The sequence below is a fragment of the Conger conger genome, chromosome 15 (genome assembly GCF_963514075.1).
Source record: "Conger conger chromosome 15, fConCon1.1, whole genome shotgun sequence".
NCBI classification, from domain to species: Eukaryota; Metazoa; Chordata; class Actinopteri; order Anguilliformes; family Congridae; genus Conger; species Conger conger.
The window spans coordinates 27,528,070-27,544,268 of record NC_083774.1 but is presented as its reverse complement, the minus strand read 5'-3'; the positions used below and the strand labels follow the sequence as shown (position 1 = coordinate 27,544,268).

Below are 16,199 nucleotides of genomic sequence, written 5' to 3'. Positions count from 1 at the left end.
TGTGTGAACTGTTTGTGACCTGTGTGTGACCTGTATGAGACCTGTATGTGACCTGTATGTGACCTGTGTCTGACCTGTATGTGACCTGTATGTGACCTGTGTCTGACCTGTGTGTGACCTGTATCTGACCCGTGTGTGACCTGTGTGTGACCTGTATCTGGTAGGTGCTTACTGCAGTGTATGGGGCTGGGCTGGCTCAGTCTGCCCCTGCTGCTCCTGTTTCTCTCTCAGGAGCCTCTCCCCCAGCAGGTAGTAGGTAGCTGTGATGTGGTTATACTGGTTAGCCTCCAGTGCCCTGAGAGAGAGAGACAGAGAGAGAGAGAGAGAGAAACCGTCTGAGACACGTTCTGAATGAACTGAGCTAATTACTGTATAACAGGGTCAGAAATAGGAGGCCATATAAGGGCAAAGGGCTAAAATGCCCTCATAATTCTCAAAATGCCTCTGAAATCACAAGGGAGGGGGCAAAAAAATCCCTTATTTAAGGATAAATATAGATTATAAATATTATAAAAGTACAAATTAATAAATAAATAAAAACGAATAAATAACCAGTGTCTCCCATTAATTAATTAAATTGTGTCAGCCTATCACAGTTTAATTTGTCCTCTCAGTTTCAGAATAAAGCCCCTGGATTTTAATCAGTAGGGGCAAAGAGGGCATTGACTGGAACCCGGAAGGTTGGTTGGTTGTTCAAGCCCCGGTGTAGCCAAAATAAGATCAGTGCAGATGTTGTCCCTTGAGCAAGACCCTTAACCCCACATTGCTCCAGGGGGGGCTTGGCCTCTGCTTGGTCTAATCAACTGTAAGTCGCTTTGGATGAAGCCGTCAGCTAAATAACTGTAATGAATGAGGCAGAGGAGGACCTGGAGGAGGAGAAGGGCGGAGAGAGGGAAGAGGAAGGGAACGGGACTCACTCCTGCACGGCCTCGCGGGGGGCGATGTTTCCGCTGCTCATGGCCTGCAGGATGGCCTGGTGCTCCTCGGCCGTCAGGCTGTGGTGGGAGGTGAGGGGGGCGGAGGCTCGGCCCGTGGGGCAGGGGGAGGGGTCCACGCCTCGCAGCCAGGGGTGCTCCTCGATCTCCCCCAGAGACGCCCGCCGAGAGGGGTCCCTCTGTAGCATGCGCGCTATCAGACTGAGGGAGAGAGAGAGTAACCGTGAGCTACTGCCGCTTCCGCTACTGCAACCGTTACCACTACTGCTACTGCTACTACTATTGCTAATGCTACTGCTACTACTACTACTATTGCTAATGCTACTGCAACTGCTATTGCTATTGCTAATGCTAATGCTACTGCAACTGCTATTGCTACTGCTACTACTATTGCTAATGCTAATGCAACTGAAACTGCTAGAGCTAACCTCACTGCTAATGCCACTACTGCTACTGCTACCACTACTGCTAATGCTACTGCTAATGCTACTGCAACTGCTACCGCTAGAGCTAACCCCACTGCTAATGCCACTGCTGCCACTACTGCTACTGCTACCGCTAGAGCTAACCCCACTGCTAATGCCACTGCTGCCACTACTGCTAATGTTACTGCTACTGCTACCGCTAGAGCTAACCCCACTGCTAATGCCACTACTGCTAACGTTACTGGTACTGTTACCACTACTGCTACCGCGACTGCTACCACTACTGCTAATATTGATACTGCTACTGCTACCATAACCACTACTGCTACTGCTAATGTTACTGCTACTGCTACCACTACTGCTAATGCTACTGCAACTGCTGCCACTAGCGCTACTGCTACTGCTACTGCTAATACTACTGCTACCATTACCTCTACTGCTACTGCTAATGTTACTGCTACCACTACCACTACATACTGCAATAAACACAACATGTTATAATAATCATAATAATCAAGTTATATTACCAATATACACTCAGTGAGCACTTCATTATGTATTTATTTTACTTATTTTTTAGACTCAGTCTTCTGCTGCTGTAGCCCATCCACTTTGAGATTTGACGCTCTTCTGCATACCACTGTTGTAACGCGTGGTTATATCTGTCACCTTCCTGTCAGCTTTGACCAGACTGGCCCTTCTCCTCTGACCTCTCTCATTAGTTTCTGCCCGCATAACTGCTGCTCACTGGATAATTTTTGTTTTTCGCACCACTCTGCAAACTCTAGAGACTGTTGGAACTCCCAGGAGATCAGCAGTTTCTGAGATACTCAATCCACCCTGTCAAGCCTATTTTTTATACAGTCTATGGTCTAGATACTCATATCCAATTGTTCCACAGTCAAAGTCACTTAGATCACATTTCTTCCCAATTTAGACATTTGATCTGAAAAACAGCTGAACTTCCGCATGCTTTTATTCATTTAGTTGCTGCCACATGCTTGGCTGATTAAATATTCACATTGACAAGCTCATAAAGTGCTCACTGAGTGTTTTTGGCAATATTTAAACTGTCTTTCATGGTCAGGAGTTAAAATGCACACTTGTACATAGACAGCACTATCCTACTTGTAGTTTACACTGTGGTGGGAGGTGACGACACAGATAATATTTGTATAGCATTTGTACCGTACTGTACCATTTGTGGTCATCAATAATACTGACTGAACACAAGTTAACTCCTTATGCAAACAGTGCATATTTGAATTAGAGAGGCTAGAATTAGCCTAGAATTTCAGAGACATTGAAATGCAAACAATGTATTGGATATAATATGACCATCCTCAGACACAAGAGATCCATTTTGTGTACTTCTTTTGATTCAGTATCACCATTGTTATTGTGTAGTTGTTTTTGTTTTGAGACGGTTCACTCTCATTATTATTTCCTGTACCAATGTATTCAAATTAATTTTCATCTGCTTTGACTAGATTTACATATGTATTTCTTGCCAATAAAGCAACATGAATTAGAATTTCGAAATGCATAGTGTTGTGTGTGCATGTGTGTGTGTGTGTGTGTGTGTGCGCGTGTGTGTACATGTATGTGCGTGTGTTGTGTGTGTAGGTGTATGTGAATGTGTGCCTATGTATGTGTGCGTGTGTATGTGTGTGTGTGTGTGGGTGTATGTGTATGTGAAGGTGTGTGTATGTATGTATGTGTGCGTGTGTTTGTGTGTGTGTATGTATGTATGTGTGCATGTGTTTGTGTGTGTGTATGTATGTATGTGTGCGTGTGTTGTGTGTGTGTGTTAAAGGCTCTCTGTTGGGACACACACCGCTGCGGTCGTTGAAGGAAAAGGCTGTGCTATCTGTCACGTCCCAGACAGACCTGTGTTTACACGCTACGCGCGCTGCTGACTGTGACTGTACGCTCTGTGTCTGCGGACAGTGACGGGAGGGCGAAAGAGGTCGAGATCAACAGAGGACAGTCTGGAGCAGGGCCAGGGTGCAGCGTCCTGCTGCTCCTCTGTGTGACCACCAGGGGGAGCCGCTGCGTAAGCCAGCTCAGTGTGTGTGTGTGTGTGTGTGTGTGTGTGTGTGTGTGCTGCACGTACCTGTGCTTGTTCAGATGATTCATGTAATTAATCAGCTCAGTCTACTTTGCATTATGCTCTGTCTCCCCCCCCCCCCTCTCTCTCTCTCTAACCTACATACACATCTGGAGTGAAGAGGGATGAAGAGGATTACTCTGTCTTGTGCACTCTGTGGGGGTTGTGGTAAACACTGCTGCTCCAAGCTTCAGAGCAACAGTGACAAATAAGTCCTGAATCTTTATACATGTCTGTCCATCCACCCAATGCACCCCTATACTCTCCTCTCCACCCTCACCCTGCACTAATTTCCCCTGCTCCATACTGTACCCATATACACTCCTACACTGTCACCTGCTCCATACTGCACCCATATACACTCCTACACTGTCCCCTCATCCATACTGTACCCATATACACTCCTACACTATCCCCTCATCCATACTGCACCCCTATACACTCCTACACTGTTCCCACCTTCATACTGCACCCCTATACAACCCCTTCTATTATACTACACTGCCTATACTGCTCCTATAGATATGGCACCCCTAATACCACTCTGAGCTTCTGCACCCTCTATACTGCCCTCTGTGTTCCTATCCACACAGAGCCCACTGTGCCCTGACTGACCCAGAGTGGCCCCATGTGACAAGGGAGGAGGGAGAGAGGGGTGCAGCTTCAGTTCAGAACACCAACCCACGAGGGGAGCAAGTCTGGCCGATCAAAACGCCTTTAAACTGCAGCAGGGTCGACTGACCAATGTCCGCCAACCGAAGGAGCTTTAGACGGGGTCACGTGACCGAGGCCTCCTCATCAAAGCAGCTTGTTTAACGGGCCTGAGGGTCATGTGACCCAGGTGGTACTCGGAGGCCAGGAGCACAAGCGCCCCATTCAGGCGGAAAAGGCCCGGCGGATTGAAGCCGCGAGGCTGTACCGTTCCGTCCCAAAATACCGCTCGCAAGGAGGACTCATAAATAACTGCTTCTTTACACAACTGCCCCGTTCCTTCAGCGAAGCAGTACGGGACAATAACAGCTGAGAGGGTTCTATTTGCAGCGCTTCCCCCCGTGAGCAGGGGGGAGTCTGAGAGAGAACGGCCAAAACCGGAGGGAGGGGGCTGCTAGGAGGAAACGGCGGCAGCTGTCCCTGAAGCAAGAGAAGGGAAACAGGAAGCAGGAAACAGGGGCCGTTCCACTTCCTGCTCTGTCATACGGGTGTGGCGTCTGAGGCTTTCTGTCCAGGCGTGTGACAGCTTTGGATAAAAGTGCTCTATGAACACATGCTACATTTCCACTGCCTCCCTGAGAGGTACAGTGTTAAGGCCCATCCGCACCAAGAAACTATAAGACTATGAAGACAACTATGAAGATAACTATAAATCGTTTGTCGTTTTAAAAACCATTTTAACTCAAGTGGATGGCGGAGTCTATAACGACAATGATAGCTAGTCAGGGATACAGGGATCCCCATTAGTTGACACAAGAAGCACCGACTAGTCTACCTGGGGTCCGACTTGCAATATAAATTCAAAGAAAAACAAGCTTAGTCAGACAGAAATGAACAATATCGTTGGGATCACTTTCATAGCATTTTTTTTCCAGCTGATGAACGATAAAACATGATGAAACAAATTCTTATGGTGTCACCTGCAAAATGGCAGATGACATGGCCGAGAGACTATTTACAGAACATTACTGTTCATCGGTGTGGATGTTCACATCATTATGGTTATAGTTATTGTTATAGTTATCGATAGTTCTTGGTGTGGATGGGCTGGTATGGAATGGCTGGTATGGGTGCATGTTTTTTGTTTTAGCCCAGCTCAATGACACCTAATTCTAGTCAATTAGTAGAATTAGGTGTCATCCCTGCTGTGAAATCCAGCTATGACCAGCTCAAAATGACCAGCTACCAGCTATTTCAAAACCTAGCAGAAACCTGCACCCACAATGACCCTTTTCGGATAAGATTTGGCACCCCCCGGCCTGGTGGAAGTTTCCACTGTGTTGCAGAAACAGGCTGAGGGTTGGGTGGGAGGTCAGGGTGAGCTGATCCTGTGCCAGTGTTAAATGGAGCAGCAACTCTGCACAACCAAGACACTCCCCATGAGACTGCATCACACTCTCCCATTTGCTGGCCCTGGCTCTCACTGTGGTGATGGGAACACTAGCAGGGAACGGGATGTTCAGACAGGTGGGTGCTGGGGTGTTGGACGCGTGTGAGGTTTGGCACTGCGGTGCAGAGTGGCGAGGCGGGTGTGAGGGAGGGGGGTGAGGGGAGGGGGGGTGAGGGAGGGGGAGGGGGGCGGCAGGCCGGGCTCCGTGGAACGGGCTCGGCTGGAGTGGGACGCAGAGCGGCAGGAGGTGACTCCACTGAGCAGGTAACACACTGTGTGTGTGTGTGTGTGTGTGTGTGTGTTTACCCACTGTGTGTGTGTATGTGTGTGTGTGTGTGTGTGTCTGTGTGTGTGTGTGTGTGTGTTTACCCACTGTGTGTATGTATGTGTGTGTGTGTGTGTGTATTTGTGTGTGTGTGTGTGTGTGCGCATGTGTTTGTGTGTGTGTGTTTGTGTGTGTGTGTGTGTGTGTGCGCGCGCATGTGTTTGTGTGTGTGTGCGCGCGCATGTGTTTGTGTCTGTGTGCGTGTGTGTGTGTGGGGGGGGGTGGGTGTTTGTGTGTGTGTGTTTGTGTGTGACTGTGTGTGTGCGTGCGTGTGTGTGTGTGTGTGTGTGTGTGTGTGTGACTGTGTGTGTGCGTGCGTGTGTGTGTGTGTGTGTGACTGTGTGTGTGCGTGTCAGCAGGGCGGCGGTGTGACTCACTCCCTGCAGTCGGAGGAGACGTGGGGGGGCACGTTGTAGCGGCAGTCCATGATCATGGTGAGCGTCTCGCTGTCGTTGGCCTCCTGGAAGGGCGGCTTTCCACACACCAGCATGTACAGAATCACCCCCAGGGACCAGATATCTGCAGCACACACATTCCAACAATATTACAGCAACCCCACAGCAACATTACATTAAAAACATCCCACAAACATTATATCTGCAATCCCTGCTGAAAAAAACAGCTCAAGCTAGGTTATGAAACAGCTAGGTTGACCAGTTCAGACCAGCTCCCAGCTCGACATGGTTTAGCTGGTTGACCAGTTCAGACCAGCTCCCAGCTCAACATGGTTTAGCTGGTTGACCAGTTCAGACCAGCTCCCAGCTGGACATGGTTTAGCTGGTTGACCAATTCAGACCAGCTCCCAGCTCGACATGGTTTGAGATGAGATAAGCTACCAGCACTGGCAGGTTGACCAGCTCATACCCAGCTAGACCAGCTTGGACATGCTGGTTGACCAGCTCATACCCAGCTTGACCAGCTTATGACCATTATCAAGCTGGTAAAGCTCACATGGATTGACTGGATTTTACACCAGGGATACTATTGTACCTAATGCACATCTGACAGAATGTATCAACAAAGCACAGGACAGCAGCCCTGATACAAAGAACGCTCACAATAGAGAAGACACACACACGCGCAGAAGAGTGGGGCCTTTGTCTCACACAACTGGGCCCTTATGTAATACTCCTGAGACAGCCTCAGCCAAAGAGACAGAGAACGACAAAGGAGAGAGAGAGAGCGAGAGAGAGAGAGAAAGAGGTAAGAGGTGAAGGAAGAGAAGATGAGTTATGAGACCTCTCCTCTACTCTGACATTGCACACAGTACAGCACACCGAGTGTTTCCCTGTGTTTCTCTGTACTTTTAGACGGCAGCCATTTCCTGTCCCTCCCCCTCCTTCCTGAGCCAGAGAGAGGAGAGGAAGCCATTTAGGAACATCCAAGAACAACGAGATCTGCTCAAAGAACAAGGGAAATGAGAGAAAACAGAGAGCGAGAGAGAGAGAGAGGGAGAGAGAGATGGAGAGCCATAGAGAGAGAGAGAACGATGGGAGAAGAGAGAGAGCCGGAGAGCAGGAAAGAGGGCGTTATGAGTTTTAACACACCTTTATTATGGCACAACAAACATCACAAACATCACATGGCACAGAAAACCATCGACGCCCGCAAAACAAAACACAAGGAAATATTAAGAGAGGGAGAGAGAAAGAGGGGTGGAGAGAGAGTGAGAGAGATAAAGAGAGAGAAAAAAGTAATGCACTAAAGAAATTGTATTTTTGCCGTCAAGATTAGCATTTAATTCTCATTGATCATTTTTATGCTTTGGCAGTCCAGTATATTACATTACGTTACACACCATGAAAGCAGTTGAATTGAACCGCAGAAAAGGAGTGGAAGAAGGTGAAAGGCGGGTACAGTGTGCAAAACTAGCACCTTCACCTACGTTAGCAACAATCAACAACGTCTACAATCAACAATCTGCTGTCAACCGTCATCGGCTAACCATATTCCCTCGGTAAACTACGATTTGAGGAACTCAAGAAACTTTACTGTTAGATAATAAAAAACTGAGACCAAGCATCATAAAAACTTCAAATATGATGACGCTGCCGTTAAAGATAACCACAGTCCCTCGACACTCCCGGGATGGAGAAACGACATTCACTGCAGCTCAGAAAAGCAAGCAGACCAAATCTTTCTGACACAAGAAGCTGATTCACACAGATGGCGAGTTTAAAAGGGTCCTTCTAAGACTGATTGATTCCTTACTGTGGATTATTTCCCCGACATCTGGACAGCGCTCTCGGTTTAAGAGCAAAGCAAATGAAACCCTGGCTCATCTGTGTGAGGGATCATCTGGAGCACATTCACTTCATCTTAACAAACACGTCTTCAGCGCTTCCTTTAGGAATACGATACTCTGAGTAAAAGCTTGGCTATATCTTTTCCAAATTGTCACAGAGCTCCAGAACCATTTACTCCCTATGCAATCCAAAAACTTAACCAAACCAAAATGAGAATGTGAATGTGCATCATAGATTAATAAAAACAATTATGAAATGGAGTAAGTAATTTTTTTTTTCACTTCAAATAATGTCAAATATAAAGCAAATGTGAAATAAAGATGGCAAAAAGCTAAACCAGGAAAGTGCTTGAGTTCTTCACTGCAATGCTGTTCAAGAACTGAGAACCTCTAGTTTCATTTTACAAAAAAAAATAAAAAATCCTAGTTCTGTCACCTATTTGCCAACGCTAGTTTACTGGATCAATACTGTCAGACCTGGGCCCCACCAAGAAACATATAGAACTACCTGGTGTTAGTTGATGATTTTCCTAAAGATTATGCTCCGCACAGTGTCTCTGGATATGACAGGAGAAAACAGCACAAACTATGATATTATTTTGTTGGTAATAATGATCTCTTTTGGAGTCTTGATTCACAGTGTCTGAGTATATTGTTGGGTTTTAACATTGGTTTTGTGCGCACTGCACTGAAGGCCATTTAATTCTTAATCTATCATAACTGACCATATCTCAGGCTGTGAACAAATTATGGGAGAGAGCATTAATGGTATGTTACCAGAGTAAATAGATATACCCCAGCAATAGATATACCAATTACGATCTGGCTTGAAATATTTTAAATTGTTGGTGGACCAAATAGAGAACAAGGCTTTGAAGTACTCGGGTTTACAAGCTAAACTTTTTTGAAAATTGAGATAAACGCAATGGGAAACCCACAGACATCCTGGAAGCAGAGTTCTCAGTTGTGTGAACACCAACGAATGAGCACGATGTAGAATTACGCCTATATTGATTACTAATTTATTTCACTAAACAGCAATTCGATTCCTTCCAAGAAACTTAATCAATTAGTAAAATACAAGGCTGTAAAATGCCTGTCGTGTGTTATAGTACAGTGAGCTGACCACTCAGACCCCACAAACCCAAATTAGCCCCAATGCTAGCATCTGCTCAAAAAGCCTCTGAATCAGACAATAGAATGATACGAGATTCCCAAATTATGAAGCAACACTAGCAAAACTGGCTGCGTCACTGAGAAACACAGAGAAAAGCTCAAAGGCTGTCTGGCCCTAAAAAGGGGCTATGCTATGCCTGAAGACCTGACCTTCCAAGGGACAGTGCCTAGTGTAGCCAAGAAAAGCACAATGTATTATTTGTTTTGGCTGTTCTTCTAACCAACCATCATAACAATAATGTATTTATGTATTACGTGCTTTGGGGTTAAAATACAAACTTGGATGGATAAGAGGGAAAGAGAGAGGGGGGGGAGGGGAGAGAGAGAGAGAGAGAGAGAGAGAGAGAGGTGTAAAGTTTCCAGATAAACATCATCATCATGAAGAGCTGGGACTGATTACCACACACCCAGACTGCTGTCGTCTTCCTCCTTCCCTCTCCCTCTCTCTCTCTCTCTCTCTCTCTATTCTCTCACTCCTCCATCAGCCCTCCTTCTCTTCTCCCCTCATTATCTCTCTCCGCGCGCGGGGTTAGCTGCACCTGTCCTGCGCTGCCTCTCGCTCCTGTGAGTAATGAGCTGAGAGAGACGCCCTGCGCTGTAACTGCATCCATCTTTAAACAGGCTGAGGGGCCTGAGGCCCACTCCCACAGGCAGCCTAACCGCCCAGGAGGGAGAGAGAGAGGGAGAGAGGGAGGGAGAGAGAGAGGGAGAGAGAGAGAGAGAGAGAGAGAGAGAGGGGGAGAGAGAGAGAGAGAGGGGGAGAGAGAGAGGGAGGGAGGGAGAGAGAGGGAGGGAGAGAGAGAGAGAGAGAGAGAGAGGGAGAGAGAGGGAGGGAGAGAGAGAGAGAGAGAGAGAGAGGGGGAGAGAGAGAGGGAGGGAGGGAGAGAGAGAGAGAGGAACAGGGGGAGGGAGAGAGGCTAGGGTAGAGAGAGGGGAGAGAGAGAGAGGAACAGAGGGAGGGAGAGAGAGAGGGAGGGAGGGAGGGAGAGAGAGAGAGAGGGGGAGGGAGGGAGGGAGAGAGAGAGAGGGGGAGGGAGAGAGAGAAAGAGAGAGGAACAGAGGGATGGAGAGAGGCTAGGGTAGAGAGAGGGGAGAGAGAGGAACAGAGGGAGGGAGAGAGAGAGAGAAAGAGAGAGAGAGAGAGAGAGAGAGGGAGGGAGGGAGAGAGAGGGGGAGGGAGAGAGAGAGAAAGAGAGAGGAACAGAGGGATGGAGAGAGGCTAGGGTACAGAGAGGGGAGAGAGAGAGAGGGGGGGAGAGAGGGAGGGAGACAGAGAGAGAGGGAGGGAGAGAGAGGAACAGAGGGATGGAGAGAGGCTAGGGTAGAGAGAGGGGAGAGAGAGAGGAACAGAGGGATGAGAGAGGCTAGGGTAGACAGAGGGGAGAGAGAGAGGAACAGAGGGAGGGAGAGAGGCTAGGGTAGAGATGGGAGAGAGAGAGAGCAGCAGAGGGAGGGATAGAGAGAGGCTGGGATAGAAAGAGAGGGAGATAGGGAGAGGGCAAGAGAGGGAGAGAGAGAAGGAACCTGCTTTGCACCATTGTAAAGCCCTGTCAGCTGTCTAATAATGCAGCCAGAGCCACACACACACACACACACACCCTCACATTCCTCCACTGCTCTCCTCCCTCCTCCCTCTCTTCCCCTCTCCTCACCCCTGTCTTACGTAACAGCAAATTGAAAATCCACACGCCACTGTGACTGTTCTCTCCCATGACCCGCTGGGGAGTTCCACACATTCCTAACGCACATTAGACACTGTGGTACGACATGCTCACGCAAAGGGCACACAAACAGCAAAACAAACAGGCCTCAACCACTGTATGCACACACACACACACACACACACATAAACATAAACAGACACAGTCATGTAAACGCTTCCACACTGACACACACACACACAATCACACAAACCAACAGGCTCCTGCCACTGCACACACACTCACACACACATGAACAAAAACAGGGATAGTCATGCACATATCGCACCCTTATGCACAGATAGATCAACACACATATTTACATGAATACAGACACTCACAGATACACTGACGCACGCGTTCATGATTTGGGCTCAGTCGCGCGCAGACACACAATCTCAAGCATATACACACACATGCACTCGCACACACACACTTCAGAAACACCACTTGTTTTTGAATGTCATGTAGCACCGATCACCCAGTGAAAGAGGGCTGCGGTGCCTCGACGGGGCGCTGTTCTCAGGCTCGGCCTGTAGAGGGCAGCTGACGTGCTAATGAGCAGCAGGCTGATTCGCTCAGCCCTCGGCAGGCAGACTCCGGTTCGGCCCGTCCTATTGGCCACGGGGGCCCGATGGCATTGTGACGACGTTACCCTGAGGGCGCGCCCCTCTGTACGATTTTGTGGAATGCGGGCCCTCTGCCGCCCGCTAGATAATGATCTGGAATGCGTCTCACGCTAACCGCTGGCGCCGGCCCAGTTCGGCGGTGGGAAAACTGCTACGCTGCTATCGCTAACGGAAACCGAAAGGCCAACGCTCCACAGGGTACTGATGTACTGCCGTAGGGGTCAGGGGTCAGTCAGGCTATCTGGGGGACGATTGGATCGGGAGGAAGCCTGGGGCCCAGAGGGACTCACATACAGTTTCACACGGGGCCCTTCTGAGCGCGCTCAGTGAGGGCCTGGGGCACGGAACACATTCAGGCCCGTCCTGCTCTACCTGATCTACCTGTGCGCCAGACGCCATTTTGAAAAGGGAAAGTGGAGCCCTTCTGGAACGCAGTTAAGTGGCTCGTCGTAAACCGCAGCCCAGCCCTGCGCCCAAGATGGAGGGGAAGTGTCACCCCTCTACAAACCCTGTGTAAAAAGGGATGTAATTCATATTCAGTTCAACCAGTATGGATGTAAAAACCCTCAAATTGAAGCTGAAAGTCTGCACAAGGGAACATAGACGTATCAGATTTTTTAAAATAAAACGGGGCCGTTCAAGGGGATTTATTAATAAAGCAGGACATTTTGAAGGGGATTTATTAATAAAGCAGCACTTTTAAAGGGAGTTTATTAATAAAACAGGATTATCAAAGGTGGTTTATTAATAAAACAGGTCTATTAAAGGTCAGGACACCCTCTCTCTGTCGCGGCTCTGAATTCTGATGACCCGTCTTTGCATAACGGAGGAAAAGGCAGGATGTCAGCTTCCCCTGGAGGAGGAGAGAAGAGAGGAGGGAAGAGGAGCTGGTCTTGTTTACCGCTCCTGGCTGTCGTTTGTTCCTGTGGGTTATATAATGTTTTTTTCCCAGCATTCTCTGTGACATTCAAGCGCTGGTGTCTCGCTCTGACGCACATACAGCACTGCACGGTCACAAGCGCTGCAGAACCGCACAGGGCCATAGGTGCGGTCGAGGTGAGACAGAACCGCACAGGGCCATAGGTGCGGTCGAGGTGTGAGACAGAACCGCACAGGACCACAGGTGCGGTCGAGGTGTGAGACAGAACCGCACAGGACCATAGGTGCGGTCGAGGTGTGAGACAGAACCGCACAGGGCCATAGGTGCGGTCGAGGTTTGAGACAGAACCGCACAGGACCACAGGTGCGGTCGAGGTGTGAGACAGAACCGCACAGGGCCATAGGTGCGGTCGAGGTGAGACAGAACCGCACAGGGCCATAGGTGCGGTCGAGGTGAGACAGAACCGCACAGGACCATAGGTGCGGTCGAGGTGTGAGACAGAACCGCACAGGACCACAGGTGCGGTCGAGGTGTGAGACAGAACCGCACAGGGCCTGGCGGTCGGTCCTCAGCATCCCGTGCCCAGGCAGTGGCAGAGCTGGAGGCCAGGAACGGACTCTGAGCGCAGCGAGATAACCGCTTACATAACAAACAAAGACTCCTTCAGAACCGCATCGCCACCTACGCTCAACCACAGAGGAAAATAATCCAATTGAAAAAATAGCCTGTTTTCCCTTTCAAACGGAGTCTAGACTGGATTTAAATCCCTCGCTGCCGGAAAGAGGTTAATGCCCGACGTCTGACCAGCACTTTGGGAAACCGTGTAAGTTCTCATAATGAGGTGGACTGGGGTTGTTTCCGTCTTGTCAGCTGAATGTAATTAAACTCCTCCGAAGAAGGAAGTAAGGTACAGTTCAGCTCTCTGACACACAGTCGCTGCAGAACACATTTTCCATTCTGCAGATTCCACAGAGCCAGCATTGCTCATGCTCTGTATTTTAAAGACGCAGCACTCTACAGACACTGTATCTCATATTTTACTGTTTCAGGATGCTATAGAACACAGTGTTCCATAAAGCAGCGCAGCACATAGCCAGTGTTCCATAAATCCAACATTCCAATGTAATATTACTCTGGCCCAGCATTCCACAGTGTGAGCATTCTACAGATGCAGTGTTCTACAATGCGAGTGGTCTACAGACCCAGTGTTCTCCAGTACCAGTGTTCTACAGTCAACTGTCTACAGCATGAGTGTTCTACAGTATGAGTGTTCTACAGATCCAGTGTTCTACAATACGAGTGTTCTACAGACCCAGTGTCCTACAGATCCAGTGTTCTCCAGTATGAGTGTTCTACACAGTCAACTGTCTACAGTATGAGTGTTCCACAATCCCAGCGTTCTATAGTATGAGTGTTCTACAGACCCAGTGTTCTAGAGTATGAATGTTCTACAGATCCAGTGTTCTCCACAGTCAAGTGTTGTACAGTATTAGTGTTCTACACAGTCAAGTGTTCTATATTATGAGTGTTCTACAGGCTCAGCATTCTACAGCATGAGCGTTCTACAGACCCAGTGTTCAACATTATGACTGTACTACAGTATAAGACTTCTATACTATAAGTGTTCTACAGACAACAGTGTGAGTGTTCAGCAGTGTAGGGGTTCAGCAGTGTGAGTGTTCAGCAGTGTAGGGGTTCTTGCCTGAGGCTGTGTGCTGTAACAGTAGTGTCCACATGGGCCCTTTTGTCCCTTCTATCCTCTCACTCTCCACCTTGTCACTGCTGTCCCAAATCCTAGAGCTCTGACCTACTTACAGGACTTAGCTCTGAGATGCACAAACACACACACACACACACACAGGCACAGGCACACACAGGCACACGCGTGCACATACACACACACAAAGGCCGCAATACTGTCCCTTTGTCAAAAGTCTGGAACAGAACTCAGGCGTGGGTTTAATTTGGGGAGCATGTGGGTTGTGCATTGTAATTCCTGGAGGATGTACGTCTGGAATCGCTCTCCTCTTTCCCCCCCTCATTGTCCTCCCTGCAGACTGAAGCCCAGGTGTTTGCATGCCTCCTCTGACCTGCTCCGATTGGCTAACGGGATTACAGCGTTTTGATATGGCCAACAGTACTCGACAGAAATAGCCTGGCTCTCAACACTTCAATTTTCCACACCCACTCTCAGTTCCAGTTCTGATTTACTGGCCGGCTGAACTAAAGCAGGTTTGTACAGTACAGAGTTTCACTTTCTCTGTGTTGGACAGCCTGCCCCCTCACTGTCTCTCAGTGTCCAGGCCCTTCCACACTAATAACTATAAATATATAACAATAAGTATTTATATGTTGTTTTAAAAAATATTCTAACGCAAGTGGCGAGAGAAGTTCACGCCACAGCTACAAGAACGACAGTGACGAACGGTATCTTCAGGATCTCTTTCAGAGAACGATGAGACACTGACGGCCAATCAAATACGGATTTTACCGGGGGCAACATTAAAAATGGCAGATGACATATCCGAGGCTATTGACTGAACATATTGTTCATCAACATGGATGCCCACATCATAATCGTTATAGTTACAGTTCTAGTTCTTGGTGTGGATAGGCCTTTGAAGTGCAGTAAACAGTGCAGATGTGCAGATTTAAATCATTTTCTGCAGAGCAAAGATCATCAAATCACAGTCCTTGCTGCTTTTCCACCCTCCCTTTTCTGGTGTGAAGCCAGTCTGGCCAATCAGTAGCACTAATCAATCACCTATTTACCTGGGATTTGGATTTGATGGCCAGATTTGATCATCGTAGTGTATATGAATGTATATCTGCGGTCCTGGAGAGCCGCAGGTTTTCACCACAATATCAGCAACCATCTCAGACCCAAGAAACCAGGTGAGGTAAGCTCACTGTGTAATTAACTGCTTTAATTGATCAAGTAAGTGCTGAGTAAACAACAAAAGCCAGCACACCCTGCGGCTCTCCATAACCAGGATTGAGGACGACTGAAAGTATTCAGACCCTTTCACTTTTTTTCCGTCCATCTATACTCAATAACCCATAATGACAAAGTGAAAACATCTTTTTAGAAAGGTTTGCACATTTATTAAATCTAAAACTGAAATCTCTCATTTATATAAGTATTCAGACCCTTAAATGTAAATCGACAACCCAATACAGTGCGCAAAAAGTGAATGGGTGTGAATACATTCTGAAGCAACTGTGCATCAGTGGTCCTCAATCCTGGTCCTGGAGAGGCGCAGGGTGTGCTGGTTTTTGTTGTTACTCAGCACTTGAACGAGTGTCTTTGTGTGTATTCTCAGCGGTTTCCCCTGTCCCTGGCTCGCGGTCCCTCCCAGGCTGTAACACATTGAGTTTGCGCTGGGGACCTGTTTCGCCCTGAGTGTGACGCGTCTCTGTATCAATCCTGACAGTCACCGCACACTGCTGACGGAGGAGGCTGCCGCCTGCCGATCCCGGCCACATTAATAACCTCAGAGCCGGGGCCTGCGGTCCTGCTGACACAGACACAAACGGCCTCTGTCCCTCAGTGCAAGCCCTGCACAGATTACATCGCTCCACGGACTCTCCCTCTCTGCAACGCCACACTCAAAGCCGCTGTCTCTGCAACTCTACGAGACTTAAACTACTCTCTCTGCAACTCCATGGTACT

The 16,199-nt window shown here is 48.3% G+C and overlaps 1 protein-coding gene across 1 annotated transcript in view; it reads right to left on the bottom strand.

Moving 5' to 3' along the window:
* The window catches only part of snrkb (SNF related kinase b), a 29,911-nt gene that overhangs the window by 4,985 nt on the left and 8,727 nt on the right, over positions 1–16,199 (bottom strand). The window contains exons 3-5 of the mRNA XM_061222841.1: positions 6,274–6,415; positions 918–1,136; positions 173–295 (exon numbers count right to left, since the gene is read on the bottom strand). Of these exons, the coding sequence (XP_061078825.1) occupies positions 173–295; positions 918–1,136; positions 6,274–6,415 (484 nt within the window). The remainder of the gene's footprint in view (positions 1–172; positions 296–917; positions 1,137–6,273; positions 6,416–16,199) is intronic.